The sequence below is a fragment of the Eleutherodactylus coqui genome, chromosome 11 (genome assembly GCF_035609145.1).
Source record: "Eleutherodactylus coqui strain aEleCoq1 chromosome 11, aEleCoq1.hap1, whole genome shotgun sequence".
NCBI classification, from domain to species: Eukaryota; Metazoa; Chordata; class Amphibia; order Anura; family Eleutherodactylidae; genus Eleutherodactylus; species Eleutherodactylus coqui.
Genome location: NC_089847.1, coordinates 109989754 through 110014205, shown reverse-complemented (window position 1 = coordinate 110014205; position 24452 = coordinate 109989754). Strand labels below are relative to the sequence as shown.

General features: G+C 43.4%; 1 protein-coding gene across 2 annotated transcripts in view; it reads left to right on the top strand.

The window, feature by feature from the left end:
* MPPED2 (metallophosphoesterase domain containing 2) overlaps positions 1-24452 on the top strand; it is a 170643-nt gene that overhangs the window by 42807 nt on the left and 103384 nt on the right. For both annotated transcript variants that reach the window (XM_066583232.1, XM_066583233.1), the window contains exon 3: positions 11848-12029. In XM_066583232.1, the coding sequence (XP_066439329.1) occupies positions 11848-12029 (182 nt within the window). The remainder of the gene's footprint in view (positions 1-11847; positions 12030-24452) is intronic.

The window sequence follows — 24452 nt, the reverse complement described above, 5'->3', positions numbered from 1 at the left end:
AAGTTAAGAGGTATATGACATGAATATATTTTAGTTTTTCGTTGTTACGGTCACTTCAAAATTGTATAGCGCCTCCAGGTGCTGAATGTATGGCCAAAAAAATGCAAGGCGGAGGGGCCCCTGCTCTAAAATGACGTAGTTAGTAAGCCTTCGGCAGGCAGATATAAGGCAGTGGACACAGCAGAAGTATTGTGATGCTGTAGAGATAAAGCGGAGTAAACCGAGAGGACAAGCTGAGCGTTTACCTCATATGGTGTGCTTATGTTAAGTCAATGAGTCAATAGGAGTGTCGGCTCTCTTGGTGTAAGGCGCCAGGCAAGCTCTGCAACCAGTTCTTCGCCCTTATGGTTTCCTGTACCCGTACTCCTGTGACCAGTAGCCCCAGAGGGTACAGCGGTCTTCCCTGTGGTATTTTGATTGACGGTCTTGCCTGAGAGGCCTTTCGCTGCTAAACCAAGCACAGTTGCTATACGAGGTATGACGCTGTGCCTTGTATGGACTGATGCAGTCGTAGTACCGCTCTTGGTTAGATCCTGAGTGGCGGAACCCCACCGATCAACTATTGATGACCTATCCTACCATCAATAGTTTAGTCCTGGAAAACCCTTGTAATAAATCGGGTCCTATGTCTATAATGGTCATCAAGCTAATACATCTCTACCTAAAGCAGGGTAATTATAAATGACCCCCTAGGTAACATGTATCATCTCGATTTTATATTAGCCACTTTCTTCAGACGACTGGAAGGAGATTGGGTGTTATTTTTGATGCTAGCCTTGAAGTCAGGAAGATAACTGCAGCCTGCTCGCCATTATAAAGATCGATTCCGTTTCAGCATCTGTCTGTTTCCATCGCTGTCAAGGATGGCTGCGGCGCTGTCTGCTGAGAGCAGTAAATATATTCACCTGCCTCTTGTGGAAATGAACCTGTTGCCTTTCACGAGATCTGCAATGCATTGCAGCACATTCGCTGTCAGGAATGTCAATGGGAAATTTCACCTCTACAGATATGATGTCTCTTACCCTGCCAGAAAACCGTGTGCCGTGTGTATGTCTCGGCGTAGATCTCCTAACTAGGTTCTTAAAGAAAGGAGGTTTATGGCGCTTAACATGTGTTCTATGGATTGACACAAATTAATTCCAACAACAGGGCGGACATAATGCCCATGACCGTGCCTGTCAATGGAGAGATGTCCTCCAGAATACAGGTGGAAGGGTTGTGTATTGTCATCCTACTTGTTCATATACCTCTGGGGTATCTATAGATGTAGCAGAGGGGAATTTATTTAAAGATCTTCATCTTCTAAAGAAGATCTGTTGTCACTTTTAGAAAAATGGCCTCTGAAAAATATAAAAATGGGCAGAAAAGGGGCAAATGAGGTTTAACCCTGATAAATGTAAGGTTCTGCACTCGGGCAGAGGAAATACATGTCATCATTACACACTAAATGGGAAACCACTGGGGAACACGGACATGGAAAAGGACTTGGGGGTTTTAGTTAGCTGTAAACTTAACTAGAGCAACCAGTGTCAGGCAGCTGCTGCCAGGCAAATAGGATCATGGGGTCCATCAAAGGAAGTCTAGGGGCGCATGACAAGAACATTGTTTTTCCTCTTTACAAGTCACTGGTCAGACCACACATGGAATATTGTGGACAGTTTTGGGCACTGGTACTCAAGAAGGACATATCAGAGCTTCAGCGGGTACAAAGGAGTGATACAATATAACATATTATAGTCACTGATTACTTTAGAAGGGTCGGTGATCCGGGGATTATTCCAATTGCCAGATTGGAGTCGGGAAGGACTTTTTTTCCCCTTAGATGAAGAAAATTGGTTTCTACCTCATTGGGTTTTTTTTGCCTTTCTTTGGATCAACATTGGGGGTGGGAATAGGCTCAACATACCATGTTGCTATGTAAAAGAAGCTTAGTTAATACATTTTTAAGGCTTTTCTGAGACATGGATATTGATGATCTATCCTAATTCCCCTTACCCCTGCCAATCATATATTTGAAGGAGGTTGCAGCACTCAAGCGAGCGCCTCTTCTTCGAGCCTGTGACACCACGGTCATCGGTCACATGGCATTTTTGCAGTTCAGTCCCATCCAAGTAAATGGAATTGAGCTGCAAGACCAGGCATATCCACTTTACTATGTATGATGCTATACCTGGTATACAGTGAAGAGGCGGCTACACTCAACTGAACAAAAGTTCAGTTGAGTGTAGGCTCCTTCAAAAAGTTAATTGACAGGGGTTTTGGAAAATGGACCCCTTTCAATCTGATATTGATAATATATCCTAAAGATAAGTCATCCATTTTTATGCAAATAAGAAAAATGGAAAAATACCTCTACAGCGCCATCTATTGGATGGCAGAATTCCTTCAATTCAAAGTGAATTTATAACAGGTCCTCAATGATTGGAAATATTAAACCAAGCCAGAAACCATGCACAGACAGACTGTTTGGGTGCTCTCCTTAAGGAGACACAACACCGCTTCTGACCCACGTCATAGGCCCCTCACAGACTAAGCCAGAAAAATACTGCACACTGAGGAGGGGCAAGCACGCCGCTCAGGACCCTGGCCAAACAACTGCTTGGGCACCCATGGTCATTATCAAAACAGCGGGCATGGAGTGGATGCTGATAGCACCGACCCCTGCGTAGAGGCCAGTGCTGTTAAATTCAGGGGCACCTCCAACTGATTTTATTTACATCGCCGGACACTACACAGGGGTCGGAGTGATCTGTTTCCTCTTCGTGTCCTGTGTTTTGCCAGTCATAGTGGGCTACTGAGCAACTGTTCGGCTGGGGTCCCAATCAGTGGACCCCAGTTGATCACTTATCGATGACATCTAGAAGAAAGCAAGTTTCATCGCCAACACAGAAAAGGGTTCTTTACTGTAAGAGCAGTGAGACTGTGGAACTCTCTGCCTGATGATGCGGTGATGGCAAAATCCATAGAGAAGTTTAAAGGGGACTTGATGTCTTTCTGGAGCGGAAGGATATTACAGGATATAAATCTTAGGTTAATTGTTAATCCGGGTATACAGGCAGGTAGGAACTATTAGGGGTTGATCCAGGGATTACTCTGATTGCCATTAGGGAGTCTAGAAGGAATTTTTCCCCAAATGGGCTAATTGGCTCCTGCCTCTTGTTTTTTTTTGCCTTCCTCTGGATCAACAACATAGGAGGATAGACAGGCTGAACTAGATGGACATTGTCTTCATTCAGCCTTACATACTATGTTATTATGTTACTATGACCTATCCTGGCTCATCAATAAAAATAGCCTGGACATAATCAAACCATTAATAAGAGACAGGTCAATGACTATTTTCACTTAGTACTGCATTAACCCTTTCCAATCCACTGTCTGACGACATCATGATTTAAGGCTGTACAGCTCCGATGTTGGAAGACGTCCGTTGAGGCTTTCTTACTGTATATTGCCAGCCTCTCTGCTGTCGGAGCCTATCCAACGTGTCACCTCATGCAGCTTTAGCCAGCAGATGCCGCCATTGTTAACGGCAGAAAAAGAGTAAGCCCCCTAGGAAAACCAAGATACAAATTGGATTGGAAAGGGTTAACCTGCCTAGTGACAGTGGTGACTGCCAGACACTTTTGGCACCACGTGGATCTGGAGGATCCTATAATCCAACGGATAAAAATCCAACCCTACCATATATTTCACAAAAAGGAAAACAAGCAGTGTTGACTCTCTCTACGCACATTGCACAGGTCACTGCCTTCTGTCCGGTCTTGGAAGCCGAGTTTACACAGTTGAGCATCAACCTGACTCTCCCCTAAATTGCTCTGGATGCCCTTTAGAAACCCTTCTAATAAAAATCCCAGGAAGAGATTTTAGTTCCAAGCTGTATATATTTATACAAGGAATTAAACTGCCCCAATAAACACAATATAATATAGAAGAGGCCGCCTTGTCGGTAAATATAATTAGCGCGGCTTTATTAGTGTATATATAGTGGCTTATTCTTGTTTGCCCGGCTGGTAAATAACAGAACGCAGCAGGTTGAAAGCAAAGAAGGTTTCTAGAAGGAAGTTGAGGATAACGGTAAAGCAAGCCGTCCTTGAATGTGTTACATTACTATCAGTTGTACAAAGAACCCATAGAAGCGTGCAGCCACCATATAAATCCCCTCCGACGCAGACTGGCAGCGGTGCTGTGACTTTGTTATGGAGTTTGCATTTCTCCAACGTCATAGCTTTTCTCCGTCTTTCTTCATTCTCTCTCTAATTTCCTTATTCAGTCTTATAAGGAAGTCTGGACTTCTCCAAACCAAAGGTTTTATTTTACCTTGGAGGCCCAGCAGTTTATATTGGAATACCGCTTCTTGCACGATTCCATACAGCTGTGGTTATTGCAACCATCAGATTTAATATTAAAGTCGTGTAGTCTTGTATCATAAAAGTCGTACATGCAAAATTAATTTTTGTAAAATAGGAACACAAAGGAATGATTTCTTGGAAGAATGCAAGAAAATACTGGGAGATTAGGGCGATATTTTTGATATTGCATTAAAGAAAACCTTTTCAACAGGCACAAACTTTTCAGACAACTTTATGCTTCCGCAATAGCCTGTGTGTGTGTCATCAATCTTGTAATATACTTTCATTAAAAATGGTGCTGTTTTACCACTGTAAATCAAGTTTGAAGTGGCTACCACTAGAGGTCTCCCTTGCAGCTTTTCTGCAATCCACTGTCTGCTGTTAGGCATTAAGCTTCTGTAGTAAGTGGGCCGCTAGACAGGTTTCTTAGCTGTGGGAGAGGGACTATCTTCAAATGTAGCTCCCCTGCACTAACAGGCTGACCGATATGTTTACACAGTGTCTGCAGTTTCCATAATTTGTCTCTCCTGCTGTTACAGCATGTGTGTGTGTGCATGTGCACATTATATTAGGTTAACTAGCCACTTGGCCAGTATGTCTGAATCTTGGGGAAGCAGAAGGGCAGGAACTCAGATACTGATGATTGGAGCAGACGCAGCACAATTCAGCATGGGAAGTGAGGGAAAGGAAGTGCAGGACAGTGAACTACAGCCAGAATGTTAGGTTTGTGACATTCTCCCTGCCTGAAAGTGGATTGCAAATACGGCAACAGAAAAATGGGGAAGACCACCTGAAAATCAGAACCTGCTGACATGAAACGGGTGCAAACAGCAGTAATTAATGAGAGGGCAAGGAGAACCTGGTATATGTTGTGGAAAACTCGGGTACGCTTTAGTGGTATGTTCAGCAGAGGAAGAATCCGCAGCACAATTTGCACCATTGGTGTGGATTTTGATGCTGTTTTGAACAACAGACTTAACCCGTTCAATTGAAGAGTTGAAATCTGCTGTGGGTCCACTTCAAAATTTATACCAAACGACACAGATTTTGATACAGATTTTTGGTGCTGATCTACAGCGGAAAATATTCCTTTTTTTTGCGTACCCATTGACTTTTAATGGGAGTTTTAGTTTTTACTTTTTTTTTATGCACATGAAAAACAGATTGCATTCGGATGACGCATTTTAAAAACGCAAGTACTGAACAAAAACTATGAAAAATGCACATCAATTTGCAGTGAAATCAGTCCGCTTTCCACTTACCAAAATCCCACTTGATATGTGAATAAGGCCCGATAGTCTTTTCCACTTGGCCCGTGATATTTTTGGTTAATTAGCATTGTCTTACCCCTTATATTTAAAAATAGGAGTGTAAATATACCGGATTTCACGCCTGCACTAATGTAAAGGGCTCCGCTGGGAAATGATTCCATTAGTGCAGAAACCTGATGCACATTTGTGATTTCCTCGTAATGAAATGTAACTGCTCTTTCATCCTGAGAACTGAAGTATCGATCACGCAAGAATTGTTATATTGATTGCCTTGGACCTAATGAGCCACGGTAGCCATACTTATCTCTGACCAAATGGCTTCTGCTCCCTGGTAGAGAGCGCTCTAAATACATAAAAGGGGTAAAGTGCTAAATCACAGGAGCGGCTCTTTGGCGGTCTTTGCCGGTGGTCTCGGTCTTTGAAGTGAGATGTGGAATAATTTAGAGTATAATGTATATTCCAAATAAAATGTGAAAGACTTTAGATTTGAAGGGGATGTCCGCTTTGGCCGATCCCTTTCTATTAGGACGGCTTCAGACGAGCGTAAGTGTATTTTTGCGCGCCTGGATGCTGCGTTTTTGTGGAGCGAAAAATGCTTTCTTGCAAGCGCATCAGCGTATTTTTGGCCATGCAGGGCATGTTTATTTGCCCGCGGCAAACAAAGACCCCGATTGAAATAGCTAATTAGTTCCAGATGTATTCTTTTTGCAGTGCAGTTACCCAGTCTTTCTTGCGTATTGCACCCCCCACATTGACTTCTATGGGGACATTGGTGCATAAATACGCAGAATAATTTACGCACACAATGCGCAGGCCATAGAGCTCTTTGATTTCAATGGGTTTGCTGCCATACCCTTTTTTTGGACTTGCTCTATTTTTGTGCGCAAGGGTCACCATAGAAGTCTATGGGCGGTGCACACAGATGCACAATTCCGTGCAAAAAAAAAAAAAAAGCACATTAGGCTAAATAGCCATTTAAAGCCTCGTACATCTCGCAGATATGTTGCACTGAGGTGTGTGCAAAAACGCATATGATCGTCCGAAGGAGCCCCCATAAACACGGAAGAAAAGAGGCGTTGTATGCTGCGCTGTAAAATCAATAGGCTGTCTTTTGTAATTGATGGACGTATTGAGAAGTCCACGGAGACAGCTGGAAATCCCAAATTAGGGACGGCCTCTATATTATAGATGTAGCAAAGTTTAACTAAAGTGTGATAACTCGCTGCAACAAGTTACCTTAACACAAGTAAAGCTGATGTAAAAGTGAATAAACTGCGGCACAGAACTTAATGCGGTAAGTGTCAAGTTCAACTTTGCTACATCTGTAACTCAATATGCCCTAATGTTTTTTTTCTAAACTGGGCAAGCCCTTTAAGATACCGAAGATGGAAATATTTCATATGAAAGTATATCTTTAGTGTTGAGCGAACCGAAACAGTTGATCCCTATTTCGGTCGAATTCGCTAAAACTTTCGTTTGTCCTGAATTGCAACTCACTAAAACTCCATCACCTCTCCTTCTCTACCTTCTTATCCTCCTCCTCTCCTTGGGGAGGAGGAGGGAGAAAGACAAAGCATGGTGGCTCAAGGGTTAGTACTGTTGCCTTTCAGCACAGGGGTTCTAGGTTTCAAAGGGCAACATCTCTATGGAGTCTGTCTGTAGAAACCCACACATATACTCATACAGATGTTGTCCTTGGCCAGATTTGAACCTAGGACCCTCATGCTGAAAGGCAGCAGTGCTAAGTATTGTTCTTAGTTTCAGGGGTACTGGTGAGGTTCCGGTTGAGTTTTGGTAAGGAGTCTGAACTGAAACTTTCAAAAGTTTACTCAACACTGTATCGTTTTTTGAATTGGCCAAAACAAAGGCAGCTCCCTGGTCAACGGTGCGTCTCCTCAGGACCCTTGTTGACACGTCACATTACATCGTGTCCTGAGCAGAAAGTATAGGGACTGTGCTTCCATTGATTTCAGCGGGAGTGAAGCCGGCACTGCCCACTGATGACACATGTCCTACCTGTTGCAGTGACAGCAGTTCGGGCGATCCACTGATAGTCTATCAACTACTGATGGCCTATCCAGGGGTCATCAGTGAAAGAAGGCCGGAATAACCATTTAATGCTCGTACCTGTTAACCTAAGTGGGAGTGTTCCAACAGAAAACATGGAGGATCAGTGATTTGTGTTGAAGAAGTAAAGCCCTGGAGCTTGAAGAAGAGATCCACCTAAAATGAAAATGTCATAAGGGTACTTCGCTATTTCTGGGTTATAAGAGCAAAACAGAAAAAAATGAAAGAAAACAGGTGCTCGGGGATTGCTTCCAATACAAATCAGCATGTGATAGGGAGTAAAGGGTATAAAACACTTCATTAGGGGATGAGGGGGGCTAACCTTTGCCCTTATTCCTCTATAACACCCTAGATCCAGGTGTGCCTTACTTAGGGGCTTATTGAGGCATAAGAGCGAAGGTCCCCCCCGCCTTCCCCTAATGAAGTAAGTGTGGTTTATACATTTTACTCACTATCACATGCCGACCTATATTGGAGGTCATCCCTGATCCCCTGTCTTTTTAGTTTTTTTTTTCTGTTTTGCTCTTGTTTTCAATCCCGGTCTTGTGTGGTCATGGTGTGGGAAGTTGGCGCATCCCTTGAGTGGATGTCGTGAAGCGATGTGGTATCCTCCCACTATCTAAATGTTTATACAAGAAGAAAAGGTTCACATAAGGCCTCATGTCCACGGGCGGATTTCATTTGCGGAATCCGCAAGGGTCACACGCACGATAGATCCGCAATTCAAGGTGCCCACAGGGAAGCATTGGCATCCGCAACTGGATTTAAGCATGCGGATTAGATTTGCGGACCGATTGGTGCGGAAAACAAATCGCAGCATGTTCCATTTCAGTGTGGATTCTGTGCAGACTGGCTCAGTGAAAGTCAATGGGTGTAGATGATCCGCAGTGAATCCGCAAATACAATTGCGGATGCACTGCAGTTTTAAAGGTTAAAATCAATTAGGGAGGTGGGGAAAGGCTGGGAGGTGGGGTTGTGGATTTTTTTTTTCTGTGCGGATGATCCACAGTGCATCGGCTAACATCCATTACATCTGCAATCTCCCACAAATCCATCCGCCCCTGGACATGAGGCTTCAGGCCTGCCAGGCTGGCGATATGGTGACCTGCCCCGAATTGAGACAGTTCTCACCACACAAGGTTATTGCCCCTTTGTTTCTTCTTTTTAGCCTTACTGTTGATTTGCACCAATCTGAGCACAGCCATTTTTTTTATTTTATATATCTCGTTTCTTGGTTTTATCTGTTTGTTGGGCAGCTGGTTGATCATCGGTACGGCAATCGAAAGGGTTGTTAGTAGAGATGAGCGAACGTACTCGTTTAGGGCTATTTCGCAATCGAGCACCGCTTTTGTCGAGTAACTGACTACTCGGGCGAAAAGATTCGGGGGCGCCGGGGGGCGGCATGGTGGAGCGGGGGGTAGCAGTGGGGAACAGGGGGGAGCTCTCTCTCTCTCCCCCCACCCCCACTCAACTCTGCAACCCCCCGCTCACCCCCGGCGCCCCCCGAATCTTTTCACCTGAGTAGTCAGTTACTCGAAAAAAAGCGGTGCTCGAGTGCGAAATCGCCCTAAACGAGTACGTTCGCTCATCTCTAGTTGTTAGCAAAATTTCTTGTTCTCACAAAGTGCCAATCTGCTGAGATACATTCACTGCTTCCATATAGCGGTACGATAAAAAAAAGCGTTCTACTTTACCACCTATTGGCTCCACTTGACTTTCTCCGTAGGCTGCATGGTCAACCCGTTGTAGTCAACAACCAACCGTGCCCAAAGGACTCCTTAATTCTGCACTGGAGTTGTCTCCTTTTCCTCCTCCGATCCTTCTTGCTGCCTGTTTGTGTATAAATATATGTAAATATATGCTGCATATTACTCTTTCCCATAAATCTCTCGGAATTCATTTTTGTACATTTCCTAAGCGGCTTCCACCAGAATAGTTTCATGTGTCTGTGACAGATCTCAGTGCAGATGTTTGGTTCGCCGCAGTGAAATGTGATCCATGCTCCTGTGTTCTGTAACCATTGGCTTCTCTAGCACCGAGTTAACTTGAGCCTTGCATAATAACAAATACAAAAGTCGGATGCTGGAGATTAAAAGCAGTTTAATGAAGTCCCAATAGCTTTCTCTGAGCACAAAATGCAATTATGCATTTCTTTCATATTTTCCAAAATCCTAATAAATGCAGATGACTTTCTATAAAGAATAATGCTGGTGAAGTAGAATAAAGTAGCAATAAACTTTAGTACCTGTGCCATATCCTAGGAGAATGGGAATAAAGTAGATTATATGTAACACTAGCCTGGACAAAATAGTCAGGCCTAGAAGCCAGCTTCAAAACCTAGGAGCCAACCACATTGGGTTTGGGTCCGGAATGCAACTGGGGGAATCTAGTTTTGAGTTTTGCCCGCAGTAGTCCGAATAGAGCTGCCACTGGTTGTTTCTGTTGCACCCTAACCCCTTCCTCAAAGCTAATAACCATGAACATCCCACAGCAGATTCCTCCCATGTATTCACCTCTTGTATGCTCCAATCTGCAGGAAGAAATCTACATACAAGCAGTTCATAGCGTGGTGCGCTATATACACTATCCTACCAAAAGTAATTGCAGACCTGAGCAAGAATCAATAGTAGTGTTTATTTCCATATGTTAATACTTAGTGGGGCTTCTTTGACCAACTTGTCATTGGACACTCTCCGTGGTATACGTTCTACTAACGTCTGATATACTTCAACTGATATTTCCCTCCATTCACCCTGCTAGCGGGTTCTCTGAAGAAGATGACGCCGTTCATATTTCCTTACCTTAGGTTCCAGTTCATCCCAAAGTTGTCCAGTAGGTTCAGGTCGGCACTCTGTGCAGCCAGTCAATCATGGAACATCTATATCCTCAAACCAATGTAAAACAGCATTGGATGTGTGATAACGTGCGTTGTCTTGTTGTAAGTATGGCCGACCATTTCCAGAGTATTGCCACATTGTGAGCAGCATATTATTGTCTAGAATGTCAGGTTATGCCTCCGTGTTCATGGTTCTTGCCGCTACAACAAACGCACCGAGACCATGCCATATAAAACATCCCCAGACCATTACAGAACCTTCACCGTAATTAACTGTTAGCACGACACACTTAGGTAGAAGGTTAGACGTCCTCCACACCCAGGTACATCCATCTGATTTGAAATAGAGTTGCGCAATTCATCACTCCATAGAACGTTCTTCCATCGCTCAACTATCCAAAGACGACGCTTCTTGCACCACTGTAGAAAGGCCAATTTATCTTCTTTAGGAGCACTCACCAGACATTTACAGGATGAATGGAGGGAAATACCAGCTGAAGTGTATCAGATGTTAGTAGAAAGTATACCATGGAGAGTATCCAATGTCATTGGAGCCAAAGGAGCCCCACTAAGTATTAACATATGTAAATAAATACTACTTTTGATTCTTGCTCAGGTGTCCAATTACTTTTGGTAGGATAGTGTATCTTCTATATTATAAAGAGTATTTTGAGGACAAAAGTTTTAATTTTATGGCTACAAATATGAAAAGATTTTTCCGGGACTACACTATCGATTACCTGTCCCCACGATTGGTTATCAATAGTTGATTGCAAAGGATTTGCCGCTCAGGAGTATTATATTAAAAGGAATTTTGAGATATATATATGTGTGTATATATAGATAGATAGATATGTGTGTGTATATATATATATATATATATATATATATATATATATATATATATATATATATATAATATTATAGTCTTAATCTTAAATGAAGGTTGCCAATGGTAGGATTGTCAACAATGTGCAATCAGTAGGACATGTTGTCCATAGTGACGTCACGTCCGTTAGTCATGGTGACCTCATCTTCCTATAACTCCATAGCTGCCCATTCATTACATTAGTTCGAGCTACGGGTTATATTTCTCTTGCTTCCCCAAGATGACTTAAAAGTACATATTTTATTGTATTTTGTTAACATGACTTTCGAATAGATTTAGTCTACTGGGTTGAAATAATACTGTTCATTCTGCATGAAGCTACTACTGAAATGTGCCTGTTGCGATTTGCGTTTGATCTTTGCTTTCTGCCTTTTCAGCTGTTCTATCTCTTGTCTCCAAGTTCTAACACTCATTTAATTATCTCCGCTCTAGGGTAGACCCCATCCCTTATGACACTCCAAAACCAGCCGGCCACACGCGTTTTGTCTGCGTCTCTGACACACACTCCAGGACAGATGGTATCCAGATGCCATACGGGGACATCCTTCTGCACACAGGCGATTTCACAGAGCTGGGACTGCCTTCCGAGGTTAAGAAGTTTAATGACTGGTTAGGTAAGGATCTGTTGCTGCCCGGTGACCCCAATTAACCTCCATGTGGCCATCGCACTTATTGTCTCCTAATTAAATGTAAGCACTTGACTCTATCTGTGTTGCTCCTCTAACAACACTGATGAATTTGCTATTAAAGCAGAATTACGCGAAGGAAATATCAATTCTGCTTTCATGCCTGCTACTATAGGAGACGGACGCCAGCAGAAATCTGGTGTTGGAAGCAGCAGATGTCACAGGGGTGAGCTGCTTCTTGATTGGTAAAATTAATTACCGTACTGGTTGGGAAAAAAAAAGGTTGAAGGTGAATTATAGAAAACCACCAGATTGGATATAATGCCATTTAGGGAATTGTCAGGGGCAGGTCTGAGCTCCATGTAATTTATGGCAGATTGCTCACCTCTACATTGGAGAGTCGGTCACCAATTTTGCTACATGTATTTTTTTTAAAATTGTGGAACATGATGGAACGCCATGATGGCAACCCAATGGACCTCATTATAGTCAATGATGTTCGTCAGACGCGTTTGCATCCATCATACCCGGCACTGTATCATTTTCACCGTTTTGCTCTTATGATGACCCCGAACCACGTAAATGATTAGAACGGCTGCGTTATACAAGTGCCACCACTAAACAGTATTTAAAGCGACCTTATGGTTTTGGGACAGAGTTCTGTCCTGGGACCAGAGGAGGCAGGTGGTATATAACTTGCACTTGTTCCTCCCCTTCTGTCTGTCAGATTTGCCGGTTTTGGGTCCCGTTTTTGGCTTTCGGAGATGGCTGATGTAGTCTTCTGACTACCTAATCCTCATAGTGCATTGGTAGTGTTAGACTACCCATCTGCTCTCTGATTGGCCACTGCTGTTCACATGATCAGCACTGGCCAAATGGAGAGCAGTGCACAATGTGGATTAGCAAAATAGAAAATTGCAACGGCCATCTTGAACGGCTGAAAACCAGGATAACAAGCAGCGAATCAAATGGACAGCAGAGAAGAACAACTGCATGGTTCTTGTGATATACCACCATGAATTGGTGGGAGTCTGGTCACTGGACTCCCACGAAACCTGTGCCGGTATTAGTCCTTCTCGAAAGCTCCATTGGTTTCAAAGTTGAGTATTCACATATATGCAGCCTCGGAAAACCAAGACTGTTCCTTTCATAGCTGAGGTCTCCACTCAATGCTGCTTATGCACAAGGTGTCTCATCCAGTGGTGCTTGGGTGAAGACTTTATCGAACCGTTTAAGGCACCGTGTTGTACAGTGCCATAATGCAGAACCCCTAGAAATGTATGGAGCCTATTGTACCTCTGCTTTCATACAGAGGCCTTTTTTGTTATATGTAATCTAGCCGAAAAAAATTGCTATGCCCCATTGATGTGATGTTATGTAGATTTGATCAATACCTCCTCAATATGGTGCCATACGGTGGCAAAGAGTGTCCATGACTCTCTATTACGGAGCCATAGGGCCTCCCTGTAGGCTCCCTGCCACGTGCATGAGGAGTTACACTTGTATAGTATATAGTAGTCCCATAACATTATTTTCATGACTGTTATTACACATGTGAAAATGTTATGGATACAAATATATTTTTTTGATTACTTCTGTTGAGTAGAAAACGTATAAAGCCGCACCAACAAGGTAACTCAGCATGGGATGCAATATCATCCTCGCTCATCCACAATTTATCTCTGTTCTTATGTCGGGTTCCGTGTCCTTCCACCTACTGCTTTATAATTGCAACCCAGTTGGTGTCAAACCTTTCACTTTGCCGACATGATATATTGATCGATGGCTGTGATAAAACACTTCTTACAGCTACTTATTACAGACAAGTTGGTTCAGTGTCCATGACAAGAATGGCTTCATGGTCCTGAACATGGTCTATTCGTTATTGACATGTGATGCATTATTGGCACCTGCTATAGAGCCATGGGTTACTGGGAACCAGTGCCGACCTTAGGTTACATGGCACTCTGTGCTGAATATTTTTTTGCCACCCCCATCATAAGAAAAAAAAGGATGTACTGTACATTGCAGTGATAGGCAATCTGTGTGTATTCTGTAGAAAGCAGAAAGATAGCAGCATACCCACCCCAGAACAACTCGGAGAATAAATACTGTACCAGATCCAAGCTCAAAACATTATTAAGAACAAGGGCAGAGGTGAAAGTAAAAGAAAATCAAAGTGTGGACAATATGGAGGAGACTTACCTGGTGTGACCGGGCTATTCGAAAAAGGGCAGACCATCACATTTGAAGTTCTTAGTAGCCTGTTAGATTGGAGGTGGCCACAAGATTCCCTAGTCACAAAGACATCCACTGGTGGAGAGCATCAACGGGATCCCAGAGTATGCCTCGGTTACGTAAAGTGTAGAATTTGAAGTGTGTAAAACGAAACCCAGCACTCCAGACATTACAGCCATTGATATAAGAGAGCCCCGTGTGGCGCAGAAATGCAGTCCTAAGCTCTCGCTCACAACCTGAAGGTTGCAAGATTGAACATCCCCGCTTGGTTCAGGGAGCCGACTCAAGGTCAACTCAGCCTTCCATCCTTCTGAGGTTGGTAAAATCAGTACCCAGCTTGGTGGGAGGTAATAAAATAAATTTTTATTTGAAAGCGCTGCCGAATAAATTGGCGCTTTACAAATAGCAAGATTTATTTATTTTTTATATAAAGAAGTTAATGAACTTACTTTACAGCTGGGTCTCCATTGAGAACACCCTCTTTAAGGACCTCTTGAGAGCATCATTGTGACATTCTATAGACCAGTATTAAAGGGGGTGTTCTAAACGCCCCCCCCCCCCCCCCCCCCCGTAAAGTAAGTTCATTTACTTCCTTATATTAATGGCTGTAATCTCTGTAGCGCTGGGATTGGTTTTATTCACTTGAAACTCAAAACATAAATACAGCACCAGAACCAAGTTCATAGCATAAATACAGCACCAGAACTAAGCTGATAATATAAATAATGAAGCAGAGCTTAGCGGTTGTGTTGCAGAGGTGATGATGGGCTGACATCAGAGGGGAGGAGACAGAGGCAGGTGATTCATGTAGCACCACGAGACACTGTCACATGGAAGAAGATCATGTAAGCTGGCGGATGCAAAGGGGAGCGATCTTCCCCAGCCTACATTCGCCCAGTGCCCAACCTTAGAAGCTGGTGGCCAGCACTTTTGTGCAACCACACGGGCCACACATAACTAAGGCCGGCCATGCATGGAACACTAGAGGACAGGCAGTGTTTGGAGTGGTCAGAGTTGTGGTGGGTAGGAGGTTGCTAGTAAACTACCACCATGTGGAATCTGACCGTAGGATGCAAAATTGCACTATTATATCTTTGCCACTAATTTTAATACATTTTTTGGAGGCAGTACCCAATAGCAGTTTGCGCTTTTCTGATTATATCAATGCGGACGTCTAAGAGCTTATGATATTTCCACGATGCACAGCATGCAGAGTGTCCCTGGCAGGGGGTCAAATGTAAGTACTTAACTTGCCATTAGATGAGATTTTTTACTCCCCCTACAAGCAATCAAGACAAAACCACACAGAAGGTCAATATGGACCCAAAACAGGATATGGTTACTGCCCGAGCCTTTAGACGGTAGATGAATTATAGAACTGTGACCTGCATGATAAAGCCAGGCCGTTGGAATTAGGCTACATCCTAAATGGTCTTCATGCCAGATAAATAATCTATATTGGTTTTGCATAAAAGTTTCCAGACCGCGTAGAGATTGACCTTTGTGGCCACTTAGTGACTAGAAAGGTCTGCAGGATAATTTATTTGCATTGTTTTCATATGAACATGCCCCTTGGGCCTTGTAACTCCGCAGTCACTTGACCTTGGCAATTGTTAAATGCTTTAAACACAGTTAGTTTAAATAATTGTTTGCATTTGATCTGTTGTGACCCGAACGCCGGAGAACGCGTCTTCACCGTGTCAGGATCATCTTACAGTTCACTTCTCCCCAAGCTGCAGTCTCAAATGGGAATTTTTTTTTTTTTTTAGGTATTCGGTTCTACTAATTGACTGGAGTATTACTGACTTCCTGCGTAGATTGAGGTTCACACCAAGGAAATTTGCAAACCTGTAATCTTGCCCTGTGAGAGCAGATCGTGTGTAATGTGTATATAGGATAATGACCCCCCTTGCTGTAAATGATAAGCATATTAGAGGTCATCAAGGAACTACGTGACCATAAACGCAGGTTGCAGAACTCCCAAGATGACTTCTAGTATTCGTTTTAATTAAATCTATAATCCCTTAAGCCCCTATACACAGGACAACTGATTTCGGGCACTTCGGCGCCCAACAACTGTCCCAGCAGTGATCGTTCCTGTGCTTTTATATGGACGGGCTGGGAATCGTTCCAGGCCGCCTGTCTCCATTCGTTGTAAACGGGCCGTCCATAGATGAACAGATGAATGCCGGCCTGCTTACGCAGAATGATGCAGAAGCAGCCCAATTGGGATTTTTTAGGTCTGTGGTGTATATTATGATGTTCTGCAGTTCTAAAGTCCACTAAAATACTAGCCGGCCAGCCAAAATTCGAACGGCTCCCATTAGAGTCAATGGGTTCATTTGGCACCATTTGGTTGTGTCATCTGATGTTTCTGTTCAGCCACTGGGTGCCGTTTTCCTGCTCCCATAAAGAACCCAATGCACCGATGTTAACGAGAACCAAGCCATATATATCTAATAGATGCCGGTCCAAGAATTGGAACTCGAGTCTGTCCCCAGTGATGCAGCCAATCAATGAAGAAGTGGCAGCTCTTCCACCCCACAACCCCCCATTCACGTCCATGGGATTTAGCCAAACAAACATGCTCTGTTATTTCCTTGACTTGCATAGAAGCCAATGTAGAAAGCCTTCTCTCTATTTATGCATCCACTTGGATGCACCAACAGCCGCCCCAGGAAGAACGGGAGTTCTGTAGATGGCTTGCAGTGCCAACTTCTATCATACCAACATCTATCCTGTAAATATGCCTTAAAGCGGTTGTGCCACTTCTAGCTGTTTTGCTGCAGGAAGCAGACAGCTCTGTACATTCTACAGTGGCTTGAGTTGGTACTTCAGGCCAAGTCCTATTGAAGTGAACACAATTTAGACTGCAGTACCAACCCTGGCCACTTGTACAATATACGGAGCTGTCTGCTTCCTGCAGCAAAACAGCTAGAGGCTGGGATAACCCTTTTAAATAACTAGGATGGGAATCCCCCATCTATGCGTAGTGTCGGCGAATGGAAACCTTTGCATCCAGACGCTAAAAAAACAATTGTCTTGTACAAAAAGTTAGTTGATTTCTTTCAATTTGGGCAATTGTCTGCAACGATATAGCCTGGATGTTGGGATGATGACTCTTATCCAACTGGGTGAGCAGGACTAGGGCAGGGCAAGCATTCATCCTCTAGTGATGTTTGTATTTACTGATGGAAAACCTTAAAATCGGCTTGGGATTGAAAAGCAAAGCTCCGTTGGAACATAGAGTTTTTGAATTACAGACATGACCAATGTCTGACCGCTTTTAGGAAGACCGTAAAAATGTCTTTGGGACCCATAAAATTGTTTAAAAAGGGGGCATTTTCCTTTAAGTCCAACTGTGGATGTAGTGTAGACTTCAGGTCATTGCGTTCAAAGCTGGTGGACGCCACAGCTGAAAACTTGGAAGGTGGTTCCATCATCGGCTAAACGCCTTGTGTACTCTGTCCAGTGACAACACCGATAAAATATGCTGCAAGTCTGTGCACATTTCTTCTTTTCTCTCTCCGCCGTCGCCACATCTGTGTGTCTCTGCCTCCATTACAACGGCTAATAAGTATGACCATTCAGCTGTTACTGTACACTTCTTTCCCAATGCTTTCGATGTGGTATGCATTTGATTTAATCCCACCCAGTGAGTTTTCATGGGTGAGACCCGCCGAGTTTGGAGAGTGTGAGGGTAGCACATAGAAAGCATGCAGTCATAAAGATTAGCAGGCTGTGTAATTCAATTTCAGGCCGTTAGTCACTTTTATTTCTTTTATGCTTTCAGTCTGGCGGCCCGTCTCCCTTCCCCCTCTTTTCCCGGTCATCTTTCTTCCACTCTCTTAGCACCTTCGTTCTGCTTTTCTATCATTATCTCTTTCCCATCGTCTTCATTGTGCTTCCCATCTTCTGTCCTTCTACCTTTCTTTCTTCTCTTCCTTATTCTTCTTGTCCTCATTTTCCTCATCCACTCCTCCACTGTTGCTCTCCTCAGCGCTTAGTCTTGTCATTCCCCTTGATTTGCTTTCCTCCCTAGCTATTTGTTATGTCTTCCCTCTTTCTTGCCTTTGTCTTATGTGATATCCTTCTCCCATTTGACCTTGTTCTTAACCATCCTACATTTTTAGCATACAATGTGTCTTTAGTCTTTTTTCCCTTTCTTCCAACAACATCTTTGAAGGGCCGTGTGCTTTGGCTTGGGTATAATGATAGGGGTGGTTGTATATATGATGGCTACAAGTGTAGCAAGCACTTCTGAAGTCTTCGAAGGTCTTTCCATTCGAACGTTTGGGTAAGATAGTGTATCAACTCAAAGTATTTGGACACCCATATCAGTAGAATGGATTGTGTCTTATTAGCATGTTACATGTTCTAAACCATGCTACATAAGATGTAGACACTTGGAGGTGTCAGGTGTAGTTTGTGACGGGAACTGCACCCTATTGGATATACGGGTTGTGTCACCTCACCTCTACAATGGTGCAAAGAGCATCATCATTGGACAGTTGAGTAATAGAAGAACGTTCTATGGAGTAACAAATCACAATACTCCATCTTCAGGTCAGATGGACGCATCTGGGTGTGCAGAACGCCTGGGAACATCTTCTGCCTTAGTGTGTTGTGAACAGTTATGTACTGCTATGGCCTGAGGATGGTTTACGTGGCATGGTCTTAGTCCGTTGGTTGTAGTGACGAGAACCCTGAACACAGAGATGTACCCTGATATTCTAGACAATGTGCCACCGAGAATGTGGCAAAACTTCATGAATGGCGTTCAGTACCTCCAACAAGACAACTTGCCTTGTCACAAATTCAATGCCCTTTTACGTTGATTTGAGGATATGAATGTTCCACGGTTGGACTGGCTGCACAGAGTCCCGACCTGAACCCTGTTGAACATCTTTGGGAAGAACTGGAACGTCAGGTTAGGAAATATGAACAACATCCGTCTTCATTGTGAGAACTTGCTTGACATTTGCAGGATGAATGGAGGGAAGTGTATCAGACATTAGTAGAAACTATGCCACGGAGAATATTCGATGTTGTTAGGGCCAAAGGAGCCCCACTAAGTACTAACATATGGAAATAAATGCTACTTTTGATTCTTGCTCAGGTGTCCAATTACTTTTGGTAGGATAGTGTATATGAGTATAAGATTTATTTTCCATTGACATTGTTTTTAGAGTTGAGGCAGTCAGCTTTACCTCTCTATTTTTTTTTTTTGTCTTCCTTTTGTGATTACAGTCAATTGCCCTAAATCTTAAAGGGGCTTTTCTAAAATAATTATTTCTCTGTAGCGATGATGTGCCGTTCATCCATGTGGTTACTGCAGTCAATTACTAATCCCAGTGGTCATTCGCTATACATGCAAGCATCACTGCTGAGGCCAATGACTGCTGCAGTGGTGATGCTTGCAGGTACGGCACATCATTGCTGCAGAAAAAGTAAATAAAGACCAGCGGGCACCATCGGTGCTGCATTTGCTGGATGAGTAATGCTTCCTGCAGGAACTTTAATTCATTCTACTCTTGTACAACACATTTAAAATCTCTTCTTGTCTCTTTAAGGGTTAATGCAAAAGGCGAACCCACATGGTTCTTTGTACTACAAAGCAGTAGGCACGCTGTGCCACTCTAATGTAACATATTGTGGAGGTACTAACCCTTGAAGTCATGCCAATTTTTTCCCCTTGGATTCTAGACAAATGTAAGAGGGACACAATCTGACTCTGCCTCCCTAAGAGAAACTTGGAAGTTCAATCTGACCCTACAGACTTCTTTTAGTACATTGGTTTTCTAGAGCTCGGACCTTGTAGTGCGGCGTAACTCGGTCATGTGAATCGGGCCATATGTCTACATTTAGGTCTACGGGATGGAAACCTCAGATGGCTTTGGTTCTTATTGATATAGATCCAGTCTTGATCACTCCATGCTGAATCGTTGACCTCCTTCTACTGTATTATTTTGTCTAGTGCTTTCCATGTCGTTCTTTTTTTTCTCTTACTTTCAGCCATTTCTTCACAGTCTTTAATGCCTCCTGTCTTGGCCACTGTCAGTCATGCATTCATTCACTATCTTTGCACTTGTCTTTGTCTTCTATGCTATCATTATGGTCTTCACTCAGCCACTCATTGATCCTCCTATGTTCCTCCTTGACATTACTCATGAAATGTCTTTTCTTTGGACCATCACTGGCTCATCTCATCTTCTTTCTTTAGTTATCCTTTTGCTACAGTTTGTCACTCATCCTTACCTTCTCCTCATGTTTACACATTTTTTCCTTTAAGATTGTGACCCCTTAGGACCTAAATATATTGTTCTCACTTTGTGCTTATCTTCCTGTATCTTCTCTTTGTCCATCAAGTGCACCTTCCTGTCCATCTTGAGTTCTTACCTCCTCTCTGTTATTTCTGGCCTAATTTATTTTTAGGTTGCCTGTTTTCCTGTCCTCCTCCTTCTGTTTGTTTTTTTGAGTTTGTCTCCTTGATGTTTTTGTTGATCAAGATTGGACTTCTCTCCTTTTGATATATCATTCCAATGTATCCGTCTATAGGTTTTGCTTGTTCTTTACACTTTTTTATTGGTTGCCTTTGTTCTATCATACTCTCCTGTATTGTCCTCTCTTTTGATCTTTTGTTCGTTTTTTTCTCCTTGGCCTTCACTTTCTTCTTCTTCTCTTATTTTTTGTTTCTTCTTCACTCTGTTTTTATTTCATTAATGCCTGCCATTACTTAAAACCTCTCCTTATAGTATACTCACTTTATACCATTCCTAGGCTCCTTTTATCTTGGCCTTGATTACTTCTAGCTCATCCACTATACTTCTTGTTTGAAGATGTTTCTGGTCAAGTCAGTGACCCCTGTCCTGTCTCCCAATTCAGATAAGTCTGTTGGGCCGTTTATGCTATCTACAGTGTTGTAACATCTGTCTCTTGCTATCTTTTATATTGATTTCACATCTAAGTCTGTAGCGAATCATGTGGTGAAGAGTGTTAAGGCAGCAGAATTGTAGTCCTAAGCTCTCGCTCACGACCTGAAGGTTGCAAGTTCAATCCCCGCTTTGTTCAGGTAGCCGGCTCAAGGTTGACTCAGCCTTTCATCCTTCCGAGGTCGGTAAAATGAGTCCCCAGCTTGGTGGGGGGTAATAAGTAAATAACCTGAAAGCTCTGTGGAATAAGTTGGTGCTATACAAATAACAAGATTTATTTTTATTTTATTTGAATCATTGCGTACTTGTGTAACATTAAGGGCTAAAGCCCATGGCTGGATTTATGCTGCGTTCTACGTGGCGGGAATCCATGGCATTGCCCCACAGCTATCAGGTTCTCAATGTTCATGCTGCGGAATTCTGCAGCGTGAAATAAACCGCGGCTTGTTTTAAATGCCACAGGAATACGCGTGGCCGGCTTCCATTGCAGTCAATGGAAGCTGGCCGTCACTCTATACTTTCGCTGTATGGCAGCAGAACTGCCAGCATGTCATGCATTGTACTGCGCATGCGTGCCGGCCCTCCATGCAGGACACGTACGGCGGATCCAGAGTGGTAAGTATGGGGGATTTGGGGGGCGCTGTTGCAATATTCACGGCCGTGGGCATGAGCCCTAACGCTACACATATCGTTGTTCATTGTAGCTACCATTTTCCCTGTTTCCAACTAGGGAGATTCAGGGCTGCCGCTGGTTCTTGACGTAGGGTCGCCCTCATCAAGGCGAGTGCTCCACTTTCAGTTAGGGTCTCTTTGCATCAGTAGGTTCGGGTCCGATTTCCCTACTTTTTAGCTTTGTTGTTATATTGTGCTTTCTGCATTGGCATATTGTGTACATCCATCCATTTAGGCCCGTAAGCTACGTCCGATCTGGCAAGGTGTTCTGCGTTCAGCTCAGACATAACACCTTCCTTGTGAACGCAATCATTGTCTCCACTGGTTCACTCATTTCATCCTTGGCTCCTCTTGATCATTCCTGTTTTTGTATGGCCAGCTCCCATTTCCCACCTTTTCCCTTAATTCTATATTTTCTCATTTCACAACCAAACTCCTAGTCTCGCTTTACCCACATCTCTCCACTCATTCGCTTCTGGTTTTTTTGTACATTGTCCCATTGTATTTCTTTCACCCACAACCTCCTCCTTCCTCTCCCTTTCTTCTTTGTCTTCCCTTCTCCCCTTCTAGATTGTAACATTCTTACTTAACCCCTTTGTCTCTTGTTTCTCCCTTTCTCCCTTGCACTCTCTTTTCATTCTTTCTCCTTTGTCCCCTATTTTCTTGCTCCACTATGTTATATTCCATTCTAATCCTGCTGCAATTTGATCACAATAACGCGCACCGTCCTCTTTTATTAACAATGCAATGTCCATGGCTGCAATTAAAATCCGACTTTGCAAGGGCATTCACGAACTCATTCTCGGGCACTTTGAATTTGAGCTCATGCATTATTCTCCGCCAGGAAACTAGAAGGACTTCCTGATTGAAATGTGTATGCATTGTACGGAGGCTGCTATACAGGGGAATGTGTGTATATCACAGTGTTCTTTATTCTGCGCCCAGCATGTCCCCGCGGAGCGCACCTCCTGCCAGCTCCTAGTTGGTATTTTGTATACAATTCTGGGATGCTGATAATTTAAACAGCTTCCCTTGTTTCGCACACTAAACATGGAAAGTATTTCTTGCCATCCGAGTGCAGAAAACTGATTCATTCCTACTTCTACTCTCCGCTCCCTGCAGAGACGGAACAGGATAACGCAGTCAGAGGATTTAAAATGACTTGTAATCATTTGCATACAATCTCCGAGAAGCATAAAGATTTCGAAAGGGCAAAGTGTATCGCCTGCTTTTTGTTTTCCCGTAACATCTGCCCGCTTATCCTACCGATAGAAGACAGACGTGGCGATAATAAGGTGCTAAATATGTATGTGATATTAACCCTTAAGGGGCGTTCACATGGTAGAGGAATTAGTGCAGGTTTTTCATTGCGGAAAATCAACACTGAAATTCAACGGAAAGCTTTTGCATCAAAATCTGCAACATTGGCGCAGAATTTGCAACAGATTTGTAGTAGACTTCGCGCCTTCAATTGAAAGGTGAAATCTGCGATGGATCCGCACTGTAGACCATGTCAAAATCCATACCAAATGATATGGATTTTGACAGGGATCCGCACTAGAATATGCTTAGTGTGAATGCACCCTTAGAGTAGTTTCACGCAGCCGAGATTCTCACACATTGTTTGTGCATTGCGAGACACACAAACATGAACCCCATTTGTTTGAATGATGTCATACACATAATCGATTTTTTTTTTTTATTCCTGCATCGCATTGCACCATGATGCGATGCAAGAAAAAAACTGTGCCATGTTCTATCTTTGTACGTGCCCTCGCATTGCCCATTGTTTTCAATGGTGCCAGCAGCAGCATTGCACCATGTGCTAGGTGCATGCCATGCAAGGTTTCCTCATTCCCTCCTTTGAATGGATTTCTGCTGGCGCATGCACACCACCAATCCATGCACTTCCTATGGGACTGACGACAGAGATAGCAGAGTGTAACATTAATCACCTATCCACTACTGCTCTGGTCTGTGAGACTGACGGAAATAGCCAAATGCTGTACTTGGCTTTCTCGGTCAGTCCTATAGACAGTGAATGCAATAGTAGCGCGAATGCGTTGTCGCAGATCTATTCAGATGGGGGACTTAGAACCTCCATACTCATGTCCAACAGAGGTCTAAGTGTTCTGACCCCCAGCCATCATATATTTATCACCTATCTTATGCGTAGGTGATCAAAGCTGTTGGTGGTCCAGCCCTTTAAATGACAAGTCTTTAATGTGCTTAAAGGGGTTGTCCAACTTTTTCCATTTTTTACCTAAAGAGGCTTCTCATGTACAAACCAGCTTATTCTCACCCCTCCCAACTCCCTGCTATGTCCAGCCCCTCAGCTTCTGGTTTCCCTCATGACATAATGTTAACTGGCTGCAGCAGCCTATGTACAGAATGTCACAAGCTGCTGCAGCCAATAATAGAGCTCAGCACTTAATCGCTGAGCTCTGTCATTGGCTGCAGAAGCCCGTGATGAGGGAGACCCAGAGCTGTGACGCTAGACACAGCGGGGAGCTGGGAGAAGTGAGTATAGGCTTGTTTGTTGTTTTTACTCAGGCTGAGCCACTTTAGA